This window comes from Salmo trutta, chromosome 14, assembly GCF_901001165.1.
Source record: "Salmo trutta chromosome 14, fSalTru1.1, whole genome shotgun sequence".
In the NCBI taxonomy this organism is placed as follows: Eukaryota; Metazoa; Chordata; class Actinopteri; order Salmoniformes; family Salmonidae; genus Salmo; species Salmo trutta.
In genome coordinates, this window is record NC_042970.1 from 17,853,848 (window position 1) to 17,878,343 (window position 24,496).

The 24,496-nt window shown below is 42.5% G+C and overlaps 1 protein-coding gene across 6 annotated transcripts in view; it reads right to left on the bottom strand.

Annotated features, from left to right (window-relative positions):
- Positions 1-24,496, bottom strand: part of LOC115207540 (neural cell adhesion molecule L1-like protein) — a 93,947-nt gene that overhangs the window by 23,088 nt on the left and 46,363 nt on the right. The window contains exons 1-19 of one of the 6 annotated variants that reach the window (XM_029774699.1): positions 21,188-21,308; positions 8,582-8,796; positions 8,040-8,057; positions 7,419-7,527; positions 6,944-7,134; positions 6,271-6,393; positions 5,922-6,092; positions 5,575-5,613; positions 5,271-5,382; positions 4,958-5,139; positions 4,510-4,641; positions 4,285-4,425; positions 3,281-3,392; positions 2,733-2,899; positions 2,384-2,549; positions 2,148-2,272; positions 839-940; positions 307-504; positions 33-103 (exon numbers count right to left, since the gene is read on the bottom strand). In XM_029774699.1, the coding sequence (XP_029630559.1) occupies positions 33-103; positions 307-504; positions 839-940; positions 2,148-2,272; positions 2,384-2,549; positions 2,733-2,899; positions 3,281-3,392; positions 4,285-4,425; positions 4,510-4,641; positions 4,958-5,139; positions 5,271-5,382; positions 5,575-5,613; positions 5,922-6,092; positions 6,271-6,393; positions 6,944-7,134; positions 7,419-7,527; positions 8,040-8,057; positions 8,582-8,690 (2,268 nt within the window). In that variant the 5' untranslated portion in view covers positions 8,691-8,796; positions 21,188-21,308. Of the gene's footprint in view, positions 1-32; positions 104-306; positions 505-838; positions 941-2,147; positions 2,273-2,383; positions 2,550-2,732; positions 2,900-3,280; positions 3,393-4,284; positions 4,426-4,509; positions 4,642-4,957; positions 5,140-5,270; positions 5,383-5,574; positions 5,614-5,921; positions 6,093-6,270; positions 6,394-6,943; positions 7,135-7,418; positions 7,528-8,039; positions 8,058-8,581; positions 8,797-18,614; positions 18,845-21,187; positions 21,309-24,496 lie in introns of those variants that run through there. The other 5 variants (XM_029774698.1, XM_029774696.1, XM_029774700.1 and 2 more) reach the window with 5 other exon arrangements.

The window sequence follows — 24,496 nt, forward strand, 5'->3', positions numbered from 1 at the left end:
GTATATTGAAGGAACCACATTCTGTTTCTTACCTCCCAGTTGATATCCATTTCATGTGGCAAATGACCTTCAATTTGGATATTTTCAGGGTTCTTGTCAGGGGCTGGTGAGAGAGAAGAAATATGGATTTTGGCAGAAATCTCCTGTGAAATGTGCACATAAGAGACCTTGGTATCAACAAGAGTGGAATCAATTATCTCAGATGATGAGTGTTTTAAAGTTCAACGAGCAGCGCAGGCAGCTCCGGTGGCCTGTACGGTGGTATGAAGGAGGAGGACAAGGCAACATGAGTGGAGGAATTCCTACCTGCGGGAGGGGTCTTGTATCTCTCTGTGGGCTCACTGGGGCGCCCTCTGCCCACTGTGTTGACTCCAGACAGTCGGAAGCGATAGTCGACATGTCCGTAAAGTTTGAGGACTGCCGAGCCGTGATTTCCAGGAACTCTCTGAAGCTCTCTCCAGGTCCCCGGCTCCCACTGGCTCTCCTCATACTCAATAATGAACTCTGTTGACAGGGTGAGATACACAGACCAGTCCCCAATCTGCCCAAGCCCTTTGCCAAAGGGGCTGCTTACCTAACAGCCAGCTATGCAGCAAACTATTCAGATCCTGCACTGAGCAGGATACTTGCTCCAAAAGATTAAACTACTAATTTGTATTGGGATGTTGACATGAGACTAACACAATAATAAAGTACTAATTTCATTTTTCTTAGTAAATATGTGCCATGTTATTGTAGTGTATACTGTATACTACAGGCCTGATGCTCCAACATGCATGCAGAGCTGTATAATGTGTTTGCTGTGTTTGCAGAGCCAGGTGGATGACCAGACTATTACCAGTGGTTGAGCTGTTGTGGTCCTCCCCAGGGATCCATTTGAGCTTCACACTTCTGCCCTTGTGTTCAGATAGCACCAAGTTCTCAGGTGCATGTGGGATGTCTGAAAAACACCACCACCACAACAACAACATTGCTTTGATAACACACAAAGACATGGAATCCTCTGGAGTGGAAAAGGACTGAGGAAAAACGTTTGAAGCAGAAACTGACCAATTGAAAAGAAAGTGAAAACTATGATGCAGTAACGTAGTTATTTGTTGGCAGGTCATAGACATTCAATAGCTGCGTTTCAAACTCATAAAAGACACACCCTCGTCCACTTACCCTCGCCTTATGCCCTTGGGGGAATCCCCCTCACCATCTTGTACATCAGTCCAAACGATTAGCCAAACAAGGGAAGTTTGCAACGTAAGCCCCTCAGCCCTTGTTTTTGATCGAGTTTGCAAGTGTACTATTATGTTCACTTCGAGGTCTGAAACACCCCATAATTAAATTCGCGATGATTGTACATCCACTAAGAAAAGTCAGGCGAAACTTAAAACCTCAACGTCAATGTGGATAAGTTAACACACAAGTGTAAGTAAAAAGTAATGTAAAAAGGTTAGAAATTGTGCTACTAATGCACATGATGGCACAAACACATCTCGTAAAAGTAATGATGTTTTTGTTTGGTTAGCTTTTGGAAATTGTAGAAATAAAACATTTTCCTTCTTCATAAGTTCCAGCTAGGCAGGCAAATGTTAGTTAGCTAATTATTTTGGTAGCTATAATACGGTAGACGTATATTAATAATTATATAGTTAATATAAGTAGACATGCAATCATAATTGACTAGCGCATATATAGCACCCACAAGCTACCGGTGGCTGAAAACACAAACATCGCGGGTTGAACGAGTGACGAATTTCTGGGCAAGGGCGGTCCATTCTAAAAAATAATTCCTTCCTCCCTCGCCCCTTGTCCTGCAAGTGTACAGTATACTCGTCAGATGTCATGATACGTCATCAGAAGTGTCTACTCAATTTGAGGGCTGAGGGGATAGGGTGTGTCTTTTAAGTGTTTGGAATGCAGCCATTGTTTTTTGAAGAGGAATCAAACAATGTAAATGCATTTTACTGTAAATGCAGAGCCAAGGTCTGAATCTGAAGACATGTGTAATCATGTTCTGCTCTGAGTACTATGCCGTGGCACGCTTGGCTTCAACATACAGTATGGATCCATACAGTGACATGCATTTCTGTTGTGCTGGGGGTCATAGAGCCTTTAGGTCTGAGCAAGCTTTGATGTATTTGACATAATTTGCTCACCCAGCACTATGAGTAGTGCAGAAGCAGTGTCCTGATCCATTGGAGTACTGGCCACACACTTGTACATGCCCTGGTCTCTGTGGCTGATGTTGACGATCTGCAGTATACCATCCTCTATGAAATATCTATCGGCAGAGAAAAAGAGAGACAACCTATTGATCTGTGCCATCTAAAAAGCAAGTGAACTTTCCGGCTAGGCTTATATATGTAACACCACAAGAAAGGCTTCATCTTACCCAGAATTCTCTGTGTGGTTTAGTGCTATCTCCATATCGTCTTTTTCCCACACAATCTCAAAGTCGCCACTGAATGAGTTGTCGTACACCGCCAGGCAGGAGAGCTGGGCTGTGGTTCCTATTAGGACCTGCAAGTCTTCCGGGGCCTGGAATATCTTTGTGGGATCTTGGATAGTTCAAACACACAACTGTACATGTAAAGGGTTATGTTTAGGACCCAATGTTTTCTGACTACGTGACTGAAGCAGGGAAAACTAGGTAAGACAGTTTTCAGGTCACATAGTCAGAAAAAACACATGGTCCTAGACTAGTGTGTTAAAAAAATGCTGTCTTTTATTGAGTTGTATACCTTTAACATCCAGTAAGGCAGTGATAGCAGACGTCCCTTCAGTATTCTTGGTGTAACATGTGTATTGGCCCATGTCCTCTTTTTCCACATTATAGATCTCCAATGATCCATTCTGGTGAACTGTAAACCTTGGTCCCACCACAGATCCTGTAGAGTCCTCCTTGTTCCTGTAAAACATTCAAAGCAATCAATTAAAGTCTCCACTTGCAATTTAATTAAATTACAGAACAATGTTTTTGAGCACATCACAAGATAAAAATGTTTCATTAAAGTTTTTGTGTATGTGTAAGATGCTTTCTTTCTGTATATTTCCTCAATAAACAGTGGAGCACCAACCGATAAACTGATTCTGTACACAGGTGTTTCATAACTATCTGTTGACACGTTGATATCTACTGCTCTCTACTGGCCTCTGAGAGGACTGGTTGGAGCTGGACTAGCCTGGTATTGCCTGGGTGCCAATGATGACATCACATGACAGCAATAGCAGAATGAGCTGGATAAAGCCCATGCTGATCTGGGACCAGGGTTAGGGAGAGTATACTCACCAGGTAACAGCAGAGGGTGGAGAACTGAACACCTTGCAGTGCATCACTATAACCTTCCCCTCCACAGCTGAATACTTCAGACCTTCCTCTGTCAGGATCATAGGAGGCAGATCTGTGGGGAGAGACATCCCAGTGAGTGATTCAGGGTTTGAGATATGAATGAGATATGAAGGGATTTAAGTGTGGTCCTCCACTTGAACAGACTCCTTGAACAGACTCCTCCTGTTGAGGTGAAAATCTTGTTATCCTTCTTTGTTAATTACCATTTATTTTAAAAGAATGGCTGGACTGTCAATGAAATTAGAAAACATGAAAACAAATAGAATAATGAGCGCTAAATTTTAAATAAATGCGTCTTTCTAGCCAAAACATCCTGTGTCTGTCTCACTCCACGGAAGCTGTGATTTTGCATCCAGAAACAGACCAGTGACAAACTCAAGACATTTCTGAAAAGGCAAAAAGAGCAAATAATTTCTTATCTGCTCTTATAAAAGCAGCACATGTTAGTGTTATGGCATTGAATTCTGAATTGACTGGAGAAATGGGTTAGCATATAAATGCCTGGTAGCAGGCGAAGTGAATCACAGGGGATGTGGGTTGGTAATCCGTATGGAAGACCGTGGCGCTCAGACAGCCATTCCTTCAACATGGCCCAAGAGCTGCAGGGTAGAGCCCGTGCCAGAGCTGTCTCTCAAACCAGACACAACACCACTCACAGACCGTCTTCCACTGCCTAACGCCAATGTCTGGCAATTACAGAGAAACAGATGCTGCCCGTTCCATTGCCAAGCAACCAGTTGGATTCTTTACTGCACTTTCCTTGTCATACAATTTCATACTTAATGGGTAACTATAAATAGATGGGCGCATCTGGTTAAACAGAGTGATTAAGACTGAGATTTAGCAACTATTTATTTGTAACCAATAAAACATAAAGCCTCAGATGAAAGAAAAGGATATTTTCAGAGGTGGAGATTAAAACCAGTGAAGCCCCATAAACTTACTCATGATCATGATATTGGCATTGGCTAGCAGGGTTCCATGTCTGTTCGAGGCCTCACATTGGTAGACGGCACTGTCAGTCGAGTTGGCTTTGTGCAAGACAATTTTGTCATCAAACTCTTTTCTGTTAGATGCTGGGACCTCTGCAATAAACAATGAAATCCATTAACTGTGCACCAATAGGCAGTCCTGGATGCATGTCTTGTTGAGGTACACTGAGAACATACCCTCAATAGGCTTTCCATTCACCATCCATTGGATGGTGGGCTGAGGAGTGCCCGTGGCGGAGCAATTGATGAGCACATCTGAGCCAATCATACTAAGCTGGCTTTCAGGCTCAGACACCCACTGAGGAGGCTCTGGAAAGACCAACATCAAAGACAGACATAAAACATCTGCAACCAGGGAGGGAACCAGGCCACAGTTCACACATCTCAATAAATGCCATTTTTTTTGTTTTACATGGATATCACAAAATACTTGTTTGTGTTATCTTACCACCCAGAGACAGTTCTGAAATTGTGACTTTTTGATGCCCTCTTGAAAAGCAGTTTGTTCAATGTACCGTAGATGGCACTATTTCTCATGAAAATGAGTTACTATTATGAGGTACCTACAGTAAAACCTAAATGCAGTTTATGCTGTACAGCATATTTTTCAGATACACACACATACCTTCCACTGTTACGTCAAAGTAGTGGACGGCCTTTCCGTGGATGTTCGTAGCCTTACACATGTACTTCCCATTGTCGTCTTCATCGACTTGGTCAATGCTCAGGAGTTTTCCATGGTTCTCTATTGTTACTCTGTCAGGCAGCCTGTGGTCTATCTTCAACCACTCAATCATGGGAGTTGGACTGAATGAAAGAAGAGGGGCAGTGAAATGTTGTATGAGCAGGTTGTTGTAATTGCTTTACATTCAGTGGCATGCACAGCAGATATCATGTTGAAGCATTCCTTGGTAAAATACAGAGGTAGGTCTACTTACAAGCCCTCTGCAATGCACTCCAGTAGTAGCTCATCACCTTTCACCAGCTGTGTCTTCGACTTGACACCAGAGGGCATCAGAAGACTTGGTTTTCTCTCCATGATTGAATTGGCTTTGAGAATGGAACAGAAACAATCAGTGTTTTTATGCTTAGTTAGTTAGTGAAATTGGTTAATACTAAAGTGATTTTTCAAAGAATGCAATGAATGGGTCGCTTGAACAGCTTTGGATCCTCATATCACATTCTGGTATGGAAAAATGGAAGGGTGTTTTAGACAGATATATGGTATGGAATGTAACTTACCATGACCTGGTCCGCTACTTGAGTCATTGTTTGAATTTTCTGAAATGAAGGTGGGTAACATGAAAATGTACAAAGCATCCATAGAAAAAAAGTGACACACAATGCGGTGGTTTAAATGAATGAAAACATCAGTGGAATCAAAAGCATGGCAAATACAACTTTGGAGATGCTGTTGGATATTGGGAATGTTCTTAATCATATACATTATCATAATGACAAATGCATTGGATCAGAGCTTGAGACCATTATGGCGATCAAAACAAAGCCTTCTCCTAACGATAACAAGCTCCTTGCTGTAGCTGAGATCATAAATTAACTTAATCGCAGTCTTTTAGATTGATACCTACTGCTCTTGACTATGACAGACATGGCATTCTTCTGTACGATGGTGCGTATCTTGGGGAAGGCAGCGAAGCAGCAGTAGTCTCTGTGGCTGTCCTTCTCCAGAGCATTAGAGAAGAACAGGTCGCCGTTCAGACCCATGGACACCCTGTCATCCTGCTCTATGTGCTGAAGGCCTGAGGAGGTGAAAAGAGGAGGACATTCCATATAAACCACATTTAAGTACGTTTTTATTTTAGCAATTGTGCATCAATAAAACTGCAGGTGTCAACACAAAGGATTTGACATGACTCAGACAGGCCTCTCTTCAGGGCGTGTCAGGATGTCTGGTCTGGGAAGCCATTAGTCACTTACCGATGGTCATCCAATAGATCTGTAAAGGAGGGATTCCTTTAGGAGGGTTACACTCCAGAATGACAGGCTGACCCTCCTCCACCTCGATGGGATCAATCTTCTCCTTAGGAAATTTCGGTACATCTAACCCCCAAAAATAAACAAAAGTTTACAATGATTTGTGTCATTTAGTGTAGTTGCCTTTCTCTCCAGCAGGTGGCAGTCCTATGATACTAGTGTTTTGTGCTGGTTGTGTGTGGAGATGCTTGTGTTGAGCCAGTGAATTGGATTTTACACCACCTTCTTTAGATATTGGCTTGCAGGAAAAAAATAGACGTCATTACCACTGTTGTGCTGCATGTCAGCCACCCTGAATGGCTGAAGCACGGACAAATTTAGTCACAGTTCCCCTGTGTCTGGATTTCTTTGAAGATGTATGTACTATGCTTTGGAACTAAATGAAAAATGTACCAAGTGAAATGATGGAGATGCTAGATCAGTCTCCCTTCTGCCACACAGTCCATATGGGTAGATGAGACGCAACTGGGTGTGGAATGTTTTGGAGGTTCAATGACTTTCTGCCATGGCCAATACAACAAACAGCTCACAATGGAGCGACACATTGGATTCCAGGACCTGAATCACTTTGAAATAATTGTAATGGAGCACCACAGAGCTTAAGGATGCTACTCACGGGGCACAACAAACTCAATCTCCTCTGTTATGGCTGTCCCTAGTTTATTTGAGGCATAACAGCGGTAAGTTCCCTGGTACTCTGTGAGGTTCCCAGTGTTGGGGATCACAAACGTCCCCGAGTTTTTCTCCTTGATGAGCCTTGGGTCTTGGTAAGGGTCAAACTCTTCCCCATTCTTCGTCCACCAGAATCTAAAAAATCAACAGTTCAATCAGCCACTGATAACATTCAACATAAACCTTGAAAATGTCACATGTGTTTCAGCCAAATGTACACAGTGTGTTCAGTGTCCAATGTTGGCACTCACAGTATGTGCAAGACTTCACACCATGAAATCAAACAGCCAAAAACAAGTTGACATGCCAAATCGATGGCCGGTGGTAGGCTGTCTGTTGGGCTGCTAACGAGCTCTCCTGGGTAGTCCCTCTCCCATCTGCTGGGTATGGAATGGTAGAGTAGGATACTCATTACTCACTCTGGCTTGGGGTTCCCTTTGGCTTCACACGTCATAGGGAAGCTCTCATCGAAGGGGAAGGCGATCAGAGAGCTGGGGGACGCCTCTGTGATGGTGGGCAGCTGCTCAACTGGACAACAGACAACAGGAACAACACTTTAATGAAGAAAACTCCATATACCTACTGCAGGTTTATTATAGCATCATCTCTCTCTCTAGTATTAGGTGTTATGGGATGATTCATTTCCATTATGATGATATTTTCTTTTCCAATAGTTCTATTTCACAGTGACATCCTGTTTGAACCTGTTCTGCTTTGTCCATGCTTTCTTGTTTAAAGTGATATGTGTTAGAAATATACAACACAAATACAGATGTCAGCAACAGTAAAACTAGCATCATGAGGTCAGGCCAGTAGGACCAGTGGTGCAGGTTAAAACTACATGCCACTAAGTGGGTGACAGTTCAAGACAATCCAATTCTAAGATGTTGATTGTGTGAATAAATGGAGATGCAGATCGTTCACGAGATGACCACATTGTCCTGCTACTGTGTTGCTGACCACTCAGCCAAGAGATTAAGTGAGGACAGACAGGCGGTCACTAATGCTGGATGGGACAGGGCACGTCAGAGCAAACTTACTGTTTACATGACCTACAACTAGAATATCCAAGGCAGCAGGAAGACAACAAACAAAAAGACAGACAGAAGTTTAAGCATAATCCAGTTTTGTGTTGGTTGTAGACATTTATAAATGAAATACTTTAGCCCACATTTAAGGAGATTGCAGGAAATGAATCACCTTGCATCAACATAAGTATGGGTTGCTTTTCTGAAATGTTATTTATATGCGGGCCCTTAAGAGATGTTTTATGAATAATTTAGATGGAGGAAAACTTGATACTTGTTTCCAAGGAAACTGTAAGATACACAGCCCAAATACAAGAGCATGAAGAAACCTGATTTAAACAAGAAACCAAACCCCAGCCAAGGATGTGTTCCATCCATGAATATAATAGAACTGATTTTGGTACGATACAGAATTACAGAATACTCAATATTTCAAAGAATACATGTGGATGGCTTTGACCATTACATATATTGGAAAACAATATCAATATACTGTACTTTACAAAGCTGTATGGTATCCTGCCCAGGCACTTCAACGGAAAGTGAGCGCTTACCCTCCAGTGGTATGTCTATGGCAGTGGTGGGGTACAAGGCACAGATACTGGCGACCACACCCACCAGGAGAGCCAATCCTGGGCTCCACCTCGACGACCTCATCCTCATCACTCCACAGCAGACAGCAATCTCAGAGTTAATCTTGGGGGAAGTGACACACGCTGCTCTCTTCCAGCTCTCAGTTCATCTCTATGGCATGCAAAAGACGTCGGACCTGCAAGTGCAACACAGACAACAGAGTGAGAGTGGCATCCCATGAATCCAGATCCACCCACGCATCAGGCCGACAGACAGTCAGGCTATCCCACACAAGGCAGAGAGAGAACCCCCGGTGACCGAGAGAGATGCTCAGCCAGGCACAAGTTTCCAGCACAGCAGTCACTCACATCAGCAGGGACCACATTCTGGGCTTCATGCTTAAAGCGGCAATCAGCCGTTTCGGTAAAAAGCTGAGGGATGGGGCTGGAGAAATGTAACCACTCTTATTAAATTAGTTACCAGAGCTATAGTTGCAATAACTGACCATCCGTGATATCAAAATTATAGTTTGAACCATGTTTTGAGGTTATATAGTGCTTGTTTACATTTATTTTGTTTAGAAACATTGGAGTAAAACAAGCTTATATTTTGTGTTCTCATGGAGTGTGACAGTTGAACTTAGCCCATGAGGCATTTCTAAGTTATATTCTTCAAGAATCAATAGGCTCATACAATCAATTTAAAAGTGAAACAATTGATGTAGCAACTGCTGATTGCCCCTTTAAAATGCTACTGTGACAAAAATCTAATTATTGCATCTCTATATCACTCTGTTCCCTGGAGACACACATTGTTTTCTTGTTTATTGTCTGTTGGAGTGTGTTGGCTAGGCAGCCAGAGCGAGTAGTTTTTCATGCACCATAGAACGAGAGTTTAAATACATAAATACATGAGGCTGTGGATATATTAATACATGCTCCACATTTCAAAGTGAAAATGATGAATTCATTCCACAACGGAGCGAATGATTTACATCATTAAGATACAACCCTACTGCAGCATTTGTCATCAGGCTGTTCCTGTTCTGTGTCTGTGGGTTCCTCTCTGAATATTCAAAGAGAACACAACACAGCCATGATGATCACACATGGTTCTCAGACTTAGCAAGTCTTCTTCAAAAGAATAGCAATAGTATAAAAACATTTTTTTACCCCTTTTCTCCCCAATATCGTGGTATCCAATTGGTAGTTACAGTCTTGTCTCATCGCTGCAACTCCCGTACGAACTCGGGAGAGGTGAACGTCGAGAGCCATGCGTCCTCCAAAACACAACCCAACCAAGCCAAGCCACACAACCCGAAAGCATCAATGTGTCAGAGGAAACACTGTACACCTGGCAACCTTGTCAGTGTGCACTGCACCCAGCCCACCACAGGAGTCACTAGTGCACAATGACACCCCTGCCGGCCAAATCCTCCCCTAACCCAATTGTGCGCCACTCCATGAGTCTCCCAGTCGCAGCTGGCTACAACAGAGCCTGGACTTGAACCTGCAGTCTCTAGTGACACAGCTAGCAATCCAGTGCCTTAGACCACTGCGCCACTCAGGAAGACCCTAGCAATAGTATTCCACACATATTACCACTCTACACACTGATTAAGCTGTTTTTTATCTGATAACCAGTGGGTCTCAGGGTCAGAGGGCACGGGTCATTCTCCACTTAACAGGCCAGCGGCTTGAATCCTAATGAGCTGTGTGCAGTATGACAAGAGCACAGGATTGTGGGGGATAGAGCTCTGTGCAGGAATGTTCACCTCAACGGCATTGTTGCCCACCAGCCTCTGTTCTATAGTAGAATCTCTCGGGTATCTGTTCATTAGCCTGCCTCAAGTTGGCTTTGACCTACTGTAGGTCATTGGGTCATTCTAGTCAGGAATCTAGTTGGTTGAATGCAGGATAGTAGATAGACCAGGCCACGTTGAACAATGTCACACTAGTAATACGAAAATTGGCGACAAAAAATGTTGCCTAATTATAATGCTCATGGGAGTCCTCACAGATGTCCACTGACAATGGAAATAGCTGAACACTTCTCATCACAAGCATACAAATCCAGTAATTACAGTGTTTGTCTCTTCTCATGTCAATGATGGAGCTTCCAATTAATGGCAAAAAATGTATTTGTCTGGGAATTTGTGTGTGTTAAGCTCTTTATTTCAGCAGGATGTAGCGAAACTGGAGAGATAGCCATGCTCCAACACGCCCGGTAGTTTTAACAAACAGCTAACGTTTAACTGGTGTGTTTTCAATCATAGTGACCAAAAACACTGCTCCTCTTTTTTGTATCTTCTCTCTCAGTTACCAAATTCAATAGGAAACACAGAGGTCAAATGGCAGTTCATGAGAAGTAATTGAATAATTGACCAAGGAGTGAAAGAGTCAATTTAATTCATTTCTTTAGGAGGCTCTGTTTTCAAATAGACACGAACCCTGAACTCTCTCCCCATGCTTCATGCTAATGGTATTAACTCTGTCTGGGGTCTTTTTGAGTCCATCCTGGTTAATGTGACCTAGTGGGTGACCTGCCTGATGTCACCGGCAGAGCACAGACAACAGAGTGTGCAATACACCAACCCCTCTTAATCACAATACTACTGTAGGACATTGACTTTTCCTCCAACCTCAGATTCACATGGCTATGTTATGATCCATGAGTTTGGACTGGAGAAATGCCTCAGGCTTTATAATGTTGCTCCCATTTTACTCTTTTCCCACACACTGTGATTTATGTTGCAAATTACAGATTAAAATCAAAAGATAGGACGCTGCACTGTGCTAATTAGCAGTGCTTTGTTGGGAGAATTGGTGAGTTTAAGAGGGAGGTTTTTACAATCCCTCCAAGACAATGCGTTTCTCTTAGGGCCTTTATCAACCAACCTAACACCACTTAGATGGATTACGTTCTGTTCAAACTGTGCTTGATCACCTGCCATCTGATTTAATTAATTCTCCCCCTCGTTGAGCATTTAGCCAGATCCAACTTGGCCATCTGGTTGAGGGAGGCTAATAAAACATATAGGGGCTAAACTGGTGGGAGACTGGGATGTCTATCTCTAACCCGGCATACAGTATAGGCTACAGGGGCTATATGAATCAGTTGAGTGGGGCCGGGGCGAGCCTGCTCTAGACCGCAGGCTGTTCTTAATCCTCTCCTTCAGCACCAATAGCATGAGCCTGAGGCTGATGAAGCTGGCTAAGTTAAAAGCTGCTCACCATGAGAAGGCCAATATGAACTCTGACCTCCCTTAGCCGAGGCTCAGAGGGAACAGAAGCTGTCCTGGGGTGGAAGGAGAGGGACAGGGGGCACGGGCCGAATCTGGGCCATGTGAAGTCTGGAGCCATGCTTTAAACTCAACTCAGATTGACATACTGTAGTGTGCTGCTCTGCTCTCGCGCTCTCTCATTTACAGTGGGCTACCTGCCAAGAGGTGCAAAAAACATTTCTCATTCAGAATGAGCACCATGCACAAGACTGATAACAGAGGAAATGTAAGAGGCAGGCAGAGAGGGAAGTCACGTCTGCTCCATGCTCGCTCTACCTGCTGGTTCATTTGATTGAGAAGCCCCAATCTCATCATTCAGGCTCCAGGCTGAATCAAACACACCCACGCCTCTCTTCATGAGGAGATGTTAACGGCACAGTGTCCTGGTTGGCATGCTTTCTATTCCTTCAGTCTCCTAGCTCAGCCATCTGGTCTGGCATGGAATCCTAACATTGACCTATACACCAAAGTCAAGGGTCTGTTGATTAACTGTAGGATTCACTATGTCCTCACCTACAACATAATAAAACACTTTCCACAACACTTCAACACTTTCTAAATGACAGGATGCATTCTCAAGATATAGACAAAGCAGTCAAATTGGCTAAATGAAAATGGTGAAGCACTGTTAAAGGACTCAGAAGTGTCCTTAACGGTTGCCATTGAAAGATGCTATGCGGTTCAACCTTTTGCCGTTCCGTTGTCTGCAGTCTGCCTCTTTTACATGCAAAACTCTGCTGTACGACAGATAGGAGAGTGTCTACAGGCTGCAGTATGAGGCCCTCACAAGATATAGACAAAGCAGTCAAATTGGCTAAATGAAAATGGTGAAGCGCTGCTGAAGGACTGTGAAGTGTCCTTAACGGTTGCCATTGAAAGATGCTATGCTGTTCAATCTTTTGCCGTTATGTTGTCTGCAGTCTGTCTCTTTTATATGCATACTGCTCTGCAGTATGACAGACGGACAGGCAGAAGTGTCTGTGTCTCTACAGGCCTTCTATAGTTTGATGTGCTGCAAGCCTGTAATGGGATTAAGCAGATCCTCTTCATGTCAAGCTGGATTAAAATATTCTCCTCACTAAAGACCTGCGACACCGGGAAGACGCGCCACGCTCCCTACACACTCCTGGTAATGCTTCAGCACTGAATCCCAGTTAATCACTGAAGTATAATTAAAGCATTGGGAGAATTTATTATAATTAAACAGCAATTAGCCTGTTGCCGGTAATTAGGTAGTTTTTGTTTGCTTTCATTTCTGTTTTTTCCATGTCAATTGCTCATTTATACAACTGATTTGAGACTGGTTCTAGACAAAAAAAAACATACTGTAAAGGTGTAGCTCTGTACTGACTCATAGAGTAAGTACAGCCCTGCCTAGACACACCCACATCTTGTTTGAATTCTTTTTAAACTATTTTTAACAATGAACTACTAAAGGGGAAGTAGATCCCTGGAATTTCATTAAAAGTAGTTTTATTTGGATGCATTCTGTTAACTTACTATAATATAATAATAGTTCCTGTTTATTTGCAATGGGTTACATTCTGACCTCTGGCGAGATGAGATTCTTCTACATGCTTATGAGCGGGAGGAGTTCATTCATTATTAAAACTTCAGCAGAAGCAGCAGGAGCAAAACACAAACAAGGCCCTTAATGAGATTAGGAAGTCAGCGCAATATTAAATAATAACCTTGTCTAATTGAGATTTGGCTCAATTTCATTCTGCTTTCGCATGCATGCAAGAGAGTGAACAGTTCAATTACCACACCATTAAAACTGCAGGAGTCTGTCTGCGCATGGAGCAGGTGGATGATTCTGGGGCTGGGTCAGAGGGAGAGCGGAGGGGGGTAGGAGAAAAATGACAAGAGGGACTAGGACGTAAAGGAATGAGGGAATCAGGCTATAGGGATCTAGATGGATGTGGATTTGGAGTGAATTCTGAGATGAACTGCAGGGTCGCTGACCTCTGTCTCAAATGGAGAAATGACAAATTACCTTACTGGCCCTAATGAACTGTTGTGACCAGGGACAGAGGGGGACACATCCCCTGGTGACACCATATGATGAAAAGGGCACAGTCATCGCTTTTAAAACCAGCATTAACCATTCTGGAATAAAATATTGTTCTACCGCATCTAATCTGTGTCTATAGTATTTCCTTTGTCAACATATGGGCTATTTGATGATGTTAAATATTTAGAAAAGGATATCCAAATCACCAGCTTTATTTGATATAATTTCAAGGTTCCATTTTATCATATATATAGTGTATATACAGTGCATTCAAAAAGTGTTCTGACCCTTTCACTTTTGTCACATTTTGTTACGTTACAGCCTTATGCTAAAGTTGATTAAATGTTTTTTTTCCTCATCAATCTACACACAATACCCCATAATGACAAAGCAAAAACTGTTTTTAATACACTTTTGCAAATGTATTAAAACTTAAAAATGAAAATATTACATTTACATAAGTTTTCAGACCCTTTACGCAGTACTTTGTTGAAGCAGTACTTTGTTCTTTGTTGAAGAGCGTGACTGCACAGCTATATTCAGGTTTCTCCAGAGATGTTAGATTGGGTTCAAGTCCGGGCTCTGGCTGGGCCACTCAAGGACATTGAGAGACTTATCCCGAAGCCACTCCTGCACTGTCTTGGCTGTGTGCTTAGGGTTGTTGACCTGTTGGAAGGTGAACCTTCGCCCCAGTCTGAGGTCCTGAGCGCTCTGTAGCAGCTTTTCATCAAGGACCTCTCTGTACTTGCTCCATTCATCTTTCCCTCGATACAGACAAGTCTCCCAGTCACTGTCGCTGAAAAACATCCCCACAGCATGATGCTGCCACCACCATGCTTCACCAAAGGGATGGCATTGGCCAGGTGATGAGCGGTACCTGGTTTCCTCCAGACGTGACAGAGGTGACATTCAGGCCAAAGAGTTCAATCTTGGTTTCATCAGACCAGGGAATCATGTTTCTCATGGTCTGAGAGTCCTTTAGGTGCCTTTTGTCAAACTCCAAGTGGGCTGTCATGTGTCCTTTTACTCAGGAGTGGCCTCCGTCTGGCCACTCTACCATAAAGGCCTGATTAGTGCAGAGATGGTTGTAATTCTGGAAGGTTCTCCCATCTCCACAGAGGAACTCTGGAGCTCTGCAGACATTTTTTGGTACCATTCCCCAAATCTGTGCCTTGACACAATCCTGTCTCGGAGCTCAACGGACAATTCCTTCAACCTCATGACTTGGTTTTTGCTCTGACATGCACTGTCAACTGTGGGACCTTATATAGACAGGTGTGTGCTTTTCCAAATGATGTCCAATCAATTGAATTTACCACAGGTGGACTCCAATCAAGTTGTAGAAACATCTCAATAATGATCATTGGAAACAGAATGCATCTGAACTCAATTTTGAGTCTCATAGCAAAGGGTCTGAATACCTGCATTTGCAAAAATGTCTAAAAACCTGTTTTTGCTTTGACATTATGGGGTATTGTGTGTAGATTGATGAGGGAAAAAAGACATGTTATCCAATTTAGAATAAAGCTGTAACGTAACAAAAATGTGAAAAAGTGAAGGGGTCTGAATACTTTCCGAATGCACTGTATATACACTGAACAAAAATATAAACGCAACATGTAAAGAATTGGTTACATATTTCATGATCTGAAAAATAAAAGATTCCAGAAATGTTCCCTAACGCACAAAAAGATTATTTCTCTGAAATGTGTGCACACATTTCTTTACATCCCTTTTAGTGAGTATTTGTCCTTTGCTAAGATAGTCCATCCAACTGACTGGTGTGGCATATCACGAAGATGATTAAACAGAATGATCATTACACAGGTGCACCTTGTGCTGGAGACAATAAAAGGCCACTTTAAAATGTGCCGTTTTGTCACACAGAACAATGCCACAGATGTCTCAAGTTTTGAGAGAGTGTGGAATTGGCATGCTGACTGCAGGAATTTCCTCCATAGCTGTTGCCAGAGAATTTCATGTTAATTTCCCTACCATACTGTAAGCAGCCTCCAACCTCATTTTAGAGAATTTGGCAGTATGTCCAACCGGTCTCACAACCGCAGACCACATGTAACCACGCCAGCCCAGGACCTCCTTATCCGGCTTCTTCACCTGCCAGTTGCGTTTATAATTTTGTTCAGCATACAGTATATTTAGACTCTGGACTCTAGCATTGCTCATCCTAATATTTCTATGTTTTTTCATTCCATTCTTTTACTTTTAGATTTGTGTGTATTGTTGTGTATTGTTAGATATCACTGCACTTTTGGAGCTAGGAACACAAGCATTTCGTTACACCAGCAATAACGTCTGCTAAACATGTGTATGCGACCAATACAATTTGATTAAATATTTGATTTGATTTGTTTCTCCATCTTCCTTCCTGTCTATTTAATCTTTGCTGACTGATTACAGTGTTTTTCATGAGTAAAAGTGAGGTGAAGGTTTTTCTCTTCCTCTGATGAGCTGTTCCTTTGTGCAGCTCTGCTCTGCTCTGCTCTGCTAGCTGGTGAATGCTCTATTTGTCTCAGTGAAATATGGAGGCCTGCTGAGCATATTAAGGAACAGCAGGGACATAAACTGTTTCAGTGCTAATACTGCTGCAATCTCTCCCAACCACCTCACCATTAGTCTTCATTTCAAGATAAGGTGAGATTGTGTTTTTTGTTTAAAGACACACATCACTGTAATTGGAAGCGAATGTGGCTGAGAAATGTGCAGCAGGACATATCACACAACAGCTTACTATAGCTGGTATAGAACTGAAGTGTAAATCTTGAGAGTTCAAGGGTTGAGAGAAATGCCTGACAGAATATCTCAATGTGTCACGTTTCAAGTACTAGTGCCGCAAAAGGTATATCGCTCCTGTTCGTCTGTCTGTCTGTCTGCAGAATGGTGAGCCAAGAGCTTTCATTTTTTCTCTCTCAGCTCTCGTCTCTTTGAAGTCCTGAGTCACAGAGGAGCGTCCCAAGCCCAAGACAATCGTCAAAATAGTCCATGATCCTCACTGAGTAGCCAGGAGAGGTTTGTTACGGATTCACAGCCTGGACTGTGGGGACAGGGATATTATTTTGTGTGAACAAACACAGTGAGGTCCTCCCCACCTCCATTCACTCCATTTGACAGATGTTGTCAATTTCCCAGGTTGAAACTGTTGATGAAACTGTGCCACAGCCGGACATGATGGATGGGACTTATATCCCAAATCCCCTCCTCCATCAAACCCCAAAGCAATTTACTTCCATCCAACACAAGTAAATTCTGATGCCCCAACTCAGATACAGTACAGTCATATATTGAATTGCGACAGAGAAATATAAAAAAACACCAGGCAGGTTGTTACCCTTTTTCCTATCCCTGAGGTCCCTTTTCTACACATTGAAATTCCTGGCTCCGATCTGTGATTTACGGGGAATATGCTGTATGCAATCCATTCTGTACTTCCTGTGCTCTACAGCAGGACATCTGGACAGTGTTCGCAGGGTGAGCTGTTTGACACAGCTGTCGGAAATATGGCCCAGTCCTGAGGGTCTCCATGACCTTATGGTGTGTGTGTGTGTGTGTGTGTGTGTGTGTGTGTGTGTGTGTGTGTGTGTGTGTGTGTGTGTGTGTGTGTGTGTGTGTGTGTGTGTGTGTGTGTGTGTGTGTGTGTGTGTGTGTGTGTGTGTGGTGTATGGTGTTGTGGAGGAATGGGATGGGGTGAGCTCAGTTTCAGAGATGAAAATACTTATATAATGCTACGGTTTCCTCCACTATATGGAGAGATATTAGGGGCAGTATGTCCTATTTTAAGTCCTTTCAAACATTGTGTAATGTTATCCCTCTAAGTGTGTAAACTTCACCCAGCCTTATGCACTGACATATACAGTTCACAATCCTATCAGACTGTCCTAAAATTGTATCTATCCAGAGATAAAAAATTATGTCAAAACTAGATATAATTTAACCCACGTAAGAAGACTAAGAATAATCTTTGCCTAGACATTTCTCTTGTACCTTTCAAAACAGAACAACCTTCATATTACAAATCAAATCAAATTGTATTTGTCACGTGCCGAATACAACAGGTGCTTACTTACAAGCCCTTAACCAACAGTGCAGTTCAAGAAATAGAATGAAGAAAATATTTACTAAATAAAATAAAGTAAAAATAGAAAGTAACACAGTAGAATTATATGACAATAACGAGGCCACAGTATTTACAGGGGGCCCGGTACCGAGTAAAATGTGCAGGGGTACATGTTAGTCGAGGTCATTTGTACATGTAGCTAGGGGGAAAGTGACTATGATAAACAGCGAGTAGCAGCAGTGTAAAAACACACCGCTTGGTATACAGGTTCTGGATGGCAGGATGCTTTTCCCCAGTGATGTATTGGGCTGTACGCACACCCTCTGTAGCGCCTTCCGGTCAGATACCGAGCTGTTGCTATACTGGTAATACAACCGGTCAGGATGCTCTTGATGGTACAGCTGTAGAACTTTGAGGTTCTGGTGACCCATGCCAAATCGTTTCAAAATGTGGAATAAGTGAAGGTGTATGAATACTTTCTGAAGGCACTGTAACCACATGAACACATGCAATGTTCCTACTCTCCTCTCTGTGAGGGAGTGATCCTATTTAATACGCCTCACCACACATGCAAAGACCAAAACATCCAACAGCCAGCTTCTGTGCCGCACACACAGAAACATCCCAAGACAAGACAGTACTTACAAGACTTAACTTCATTCTCCACGCTGGTCCCTCGCGAGATACATAATGAACAACCATTCCCTCTACAGGCAATCAATCCAATCCAATCCAATCCAAAGGGAAAATCAGAGCACAGAACAGTAAAGGGTCTGTCAAAATCCCAGAGACTGCTCTAGATGTGTCCACTCGCACTGGATCCTGTCACACAAACTGGGGACGAAGTGAGAGAGGTGCTGTTGTAGACAAATATGTTGCCAAAGCCTCTAGCTTGGCAAAGAAGCTCATTAAGCCACTGACAATCATTCTCACAAAGCTCAATCTAAAGGCTATTCACTGGCTGTGTACAAAAGAGAGAGGAGGAAAAGTGGAGGAATGCAAGTTCCATCTCGCCCCCTCACTGTCCTGCCCAGCAATATGTTTGCTGCACCTGAAGCTTTGTTTGAAGTGCTGTTTAATAGAGTTAAGCACACACGTGTTACAGAATACACACAAGAGCACTGTTGGGAGCAGGACAGTAGAAATCAGCCTTTGAGTGTTTTCTGTTGAGTGAATGCTCCTACATTGTTATTTACAGTTCTCAGGGAGCAATCCTCTTTGCAGACAGGGACAATATCCTTATTTCCAATAATGTTTGTGGAGATTGTCTCTCAGCATTACAGAAGACGAGGCTACAGTATCCCTACAGTACATCTGTGACCAGGTCTGTTCTTGACCTCACCCACCCGGCCAAAGGAAGCATAATAATTTGGCTGGAGATGATATTTTGTTTGTTTGACCAGAGGAACCATTGAGCCTGTAATGAAAACTGGGATTTTCTGAGCGACTGGTTTAGAGACGTTCATTGACACAGATTGGTGAGCACAGACAAGATTCCAAGAGTCCACAGATGGGGGGAGTAGAGCATGTGTGACCTGTGGGGAGGAAGCAGAAAGCAGAGCAGAGAGAGTGTGCTGAGACTGTCGATAAGATACCTCCACAGCCCGACAAAAGCACTGTATCGCTCTCACGACACCGGGGGGAAGGGAGCTGCACAGGCTGGATGATGTATGGTATGGACCCAGGTCTGAGACTTGGGCTTTAACAAGGAGAAAGGGAGAAAATGAAAAGGGGGGGCGGAGGGTCATGCTTGAATTATGCTGATGCAGGTCGTAAATCCGCAGCAAAAAACCTACCAAAGGCATGAGTGTTTGTGCAGGCCCACTGCAAGGTTCTTATCACTTGTGCTTCACATGTGCTGACAGTTGTAAAATGGTGGGAATTAGATTGTATACCTTTAATGTTTCAAATGGACACGTTAGATAATTGGACGCTTTGCTAGTGGATAAATGCACATTAAGTACATTAAGCCATTATATACTGTATATGGAGGCTATATTATTTTCATTTTCATCCTCTGTGACTTCAACTAGTTATATTAAAGGGATAGTTCACCAAAATAACATATAATTTTACAGAAACAAAAAGATCCCGCCTTTGCTGTTTCCATCAGGCCTGTCGTGACATTTTTTATCAAACATGTACTTTGCTCGCATAAAAAGGTTGGATGGAAACCTGGTTTGAGACAGAATTTTCCACCACCATCAACAAAACACCAAATGATGGAATTTCTCATGGAAGAATGGTGTCGCATCCCTCAAATAGAGTTCCAGACACTTATAGAATCTATGCCAAAGTGCATTGAAGCTGTTCTAGCTTGTTGTGGGCCAACGCCCTAAGACACTTCATGTTGGCATTTTCTTTATTTTGGCAGTTACCTGTGTCAATGCACAATTTTCTGTGTCTTTTTATGATTTCCAGAAGACACAAAGATGACGGATGTGACCTTAGAAAGTCATAATTTAGAGCTGAAGCAATGGCTGGGATGTGTTCTGGACAGTCGAAGGAGGGCATTGGCCTTTTTATAATGTGAGGAGCAGATTGCCAGCGCCAGACACTGAGAACACTCACATGCCTCTCCTCTGCAGAGACAGAGACAGAGCCAGAGTCAGCGGCAGCCAGGTCCTCCAAAACCCTCAGACCTCTCTTTGAGCAGCAGCAGGATGAAGCCACGATTATGGCCACATAAACAGAGGGAAGCCTTATGAACTTTAAACAAATGCTTACTGCTTGGAGCTGGACAGCTCTGGAGGCGAGGACGACGGGAGGGAAGGTACCGGGGTAAGCTGCCAGTTCCCAAAAGCTTAGTGTTCACACACTCAGGCCAGACAAACCTGACATTGTCCTGAGCACTGCCCCAGGGACTGCCTCTTCCCCTCTTCCCCCTCTGTTCTCGACCGCTCTAACCCATTCACACCTCTGCCCCCACAGATTACATGAATGGGACATGATTTATAGTGGCACAAAAGCAAACATTTATTCCACTTAAAGCCATTTGTTAAAATGCCATGGAGAAGTCTGAGGGAGACTCATAGTACATGGAGATCGACTAGAGCTTGGAAGCTGTAATAAGCTTTTTTTGTGTCATCTAACATATTTAAAGACATGCTCCGGAACTTTGGTGACTAGTAAATATTTGTTAAACCTCCCGCTTTGGGCTGGATGTGTCAATGTGTAGTTCGTACATGCATAATCTATGAGCAGAATTACTGTCTTACCTCAATTAGCCACGAAATCCTTAGTTTGAAAGCGACTGTTTTCTGGAAGCTGTGCGGAGTTATTTTACAAAAATATTCCCCCACATGGGCCAACCCCCTAGCAATTCTAGTTTCAACCAATGAGTTTCAGCCCCTCGCCATTTGAGTGACAGTTAGCAAGATGCACAGCAGAGCGAGAGAGAGAGAGCAATAATGAGGTGCATACTGTAAATCTGCACATACAATACAAGTCAAAAGTTTGGACACGCCTACTCATTCCAGGGGTTTTCTTTATTTTTACCATTTTCTATACTGCCAAATAATAGTGAAGACATTGAAACTATGAAATAACACATATGGAATCATGTAGTAACCAAAAAAGTGTTAAACAAATCAAAATATATTTTATATTTGAGATTCTTCAAAGTAGCCAACCTTTGCCTTGATGACAGCTTTGCACATTCTTGGCCTTCTCTCAACCAGCTTCATGAGGTAGTCACCTGGAATACATTTCAGTTAACAGGTGTGCCTTGTTAAAATTTCATTTGTGGAATTTCTTTCCTTCTTAATGCAATTGAGCCAATCAGTTGTGTTATGACAAGGTAGGATTGGTACACAGAAGATAGCTCTATTTGGTAAAAGACCAAGTCCAAATTATGGAAAGAACAGCTCAAATAAGCAAAGAGAAGCGACAGTCCAGCATTACTTTAAGACGTGAAGGTCAGTCAATGCAGAAAATATCTTAAAACTTCTTAGGGCTAGGGGGCAGTATTGAGAATTTTGAAAAAAATATGTGCCCATTTTTAACTGCCTCCTACACCAACTCAGAAGCTAGAATATGCATATTATTGTTCAGGTTTGGATAGAAAACACTCTGAATTTTCTAAAACTGTTTGAATGGTGTCTGTAAGTATAACAGAACTCATATGGCAGTCAAAACCCTGAGACAGATTCTGACAGGAAGTGGATACCTGATGTGTTGAATTACCTTTAAGCCTATGCCATTGAAACACACAGGGGCTTATTAATGTTTGAGCACTTCCTATTGCTTCCACTAGATGTCACCAGCCTTTAAAAAGTGTTTTGAGTCTTCTACTGTGAGATCTGACCGAACAAGAGCCATGGAACGGTGATGGCCGATTAGACTCTGGCGCGTGAGTTCATGTTGGGTACTCTCGTTCCAATACGTTTTAAAAGAGAACGCAATCGTCCGCCTTGAATATTATTCATGTTCTGGTTAAAAAAGGCACTAATGATTTATGCTATACAACGTTTGACATGTTTGAACCAACGTAAATATTTTTTTCCCCCTCGTTCATGAAGTGAAGTCCGGCGGGCTTAGATCATGTGCTAACAGCACGGAGCTTTTTGGACATAAATTATGAGCTTTTTCGAACAAAACTACATTCGTTATGGACCTGGGATTCCTGGAAGTGACATCTGATGAAGAGAATCAAAGGTAATGGATTATTTACATAGTATTTTTGATTTTAGATCTCTCCAACATGGCGGTTAGTCTGTATCGCAAAGCGTATTTTTCTGGGCGCAGTGCTCAGATTATTGCAAAGTGTGCTTTCCCAGTAAGGTTATTTTTAAATCTGGCAAGCCGGTTGCGTTCAAGAGATGTAAATCTATAATTCTTTGAATGACAATATAATATTTTACCAATGTTTTTGAATAGTAATTATTTAATTTGTTGTGCTGACTTGACTGCCGGTTATTGGAGGGAAACGATTTCCTGAACATCAACGCCATAGTAAAACGCTGTTTTTGGATATAAATATGAACTTGATAGAACTAAAAATGCATGTATTGTCTAACATAATGTCCTAGGAGTGTCATCTGATGGAGATTGTCAAAGGTTAGTGCATAATTTTTGCTGATTTTCTGGTTTTGGTGACACCTGTCTTTGAATTGACAAAACATTACACACAGCTATTGTCAACGTACTCCTAACATAATCTAACTTTATGCTTTCGCCGTAAAGCCTTTTTGAAATCGGACAACGTGGTTAGATTAAGGAGATGTTTATCTTTCAAAGGGTGTAAGATAGTTGTATGTTTGAAAAATTTGAATTTTGACATTTATTTGGTTTCAAATTTGCCGCTCTTGAAATGCACCTGTTGTTGATAGTGTGCACCACGGGTGGCACACTTGCGTCCCACATAGCCCCTAGAGGTTAAAGTGCAGTCACAAAAACCATCAAGAGCTATGATGAAACTGGCTCTCATGAGGACTGCCACAGGAATGGAAGACCCAGAGTTACCTCTGCTGCAGAGGATAAGTTCATTTGAGTTAACAGTCTCAGAAATCACAGCCCAAATAAATGCTTCAGAGTTCAAGTAACAGACAAACCTCAACATCAACTGTTGGAGACTACGTAAATCAGGCCTTCATGGTCAAATTGCTGCAAAGAAACCACTACCAAAGGACACCAATAAGAAGAATAGGCTTGCTTGGTCCAAGAAACACGAGCAATGGACATTAGAGTGGTGGAAATCTGTCCTTTGGTCTGATGAGTCCAAATTTGAGACTTTTGGTTCCAACCGCTGTGTCTTTGTGAGACACAGAGTAGGTGAATGGATGATCATGTCCCATTTACTATAATTTGTTTTCAACAGGACAATGACCCAACACACCTCCATGCTGTGTAAGGACAATTTGACCAATAAGGAGAGTGATAGTATGCTGCATCAGATGACTTGGCCTCCACAATCACCAGATGGAGCGCAGAGTAAAGGAAAAGCAGCCAACAATGTCACGTCCTGACCATAGAGAGCTGTTATTTTCTATGGTAGAGTAGGTCAGGCCATGACAGGGGGGTTTTCTAGTTTAGTTTTTCTATGTTGTTATGTTCTAGTTTTGTAGTTCTATGTTGGGTTTTGTTTGGGATGATCTCCAATTAGAGGCAGCTGGTCATCGTTGTCTCTAATTGGAGATCATACTTAAGTAGGTGTTTTTCCCACCTGGGTTTGTGGGAGATTGTTTTTGAGTTAGTGTATGTTTCACCTCTGTGTCACGGTTTGTTGTTTTTTGTTCTTTAGTTTATGTGTATGTATTGCATAGTTTCACAGTGAAAATAAAATGTGGAACGACACACACGCTGCACTTTTGTCCGCTCCTTCCTACGACAGCCATGACAAACAAGTGCTCAGCATATGTGAGAACTGCTTCAAGACTGTTGGAAAAGCATTCCAGGTGAAGCTGGTTGAGAGAATCCCAAGAGTGTGCAAAGTTGTCATCAAGGCTAAGGGTGGCTACTTTGAAGAATCTCAAGTATAAAATATATTTTGATTTGTTTAACACTTTTTGGTTACTACATGATTCCAT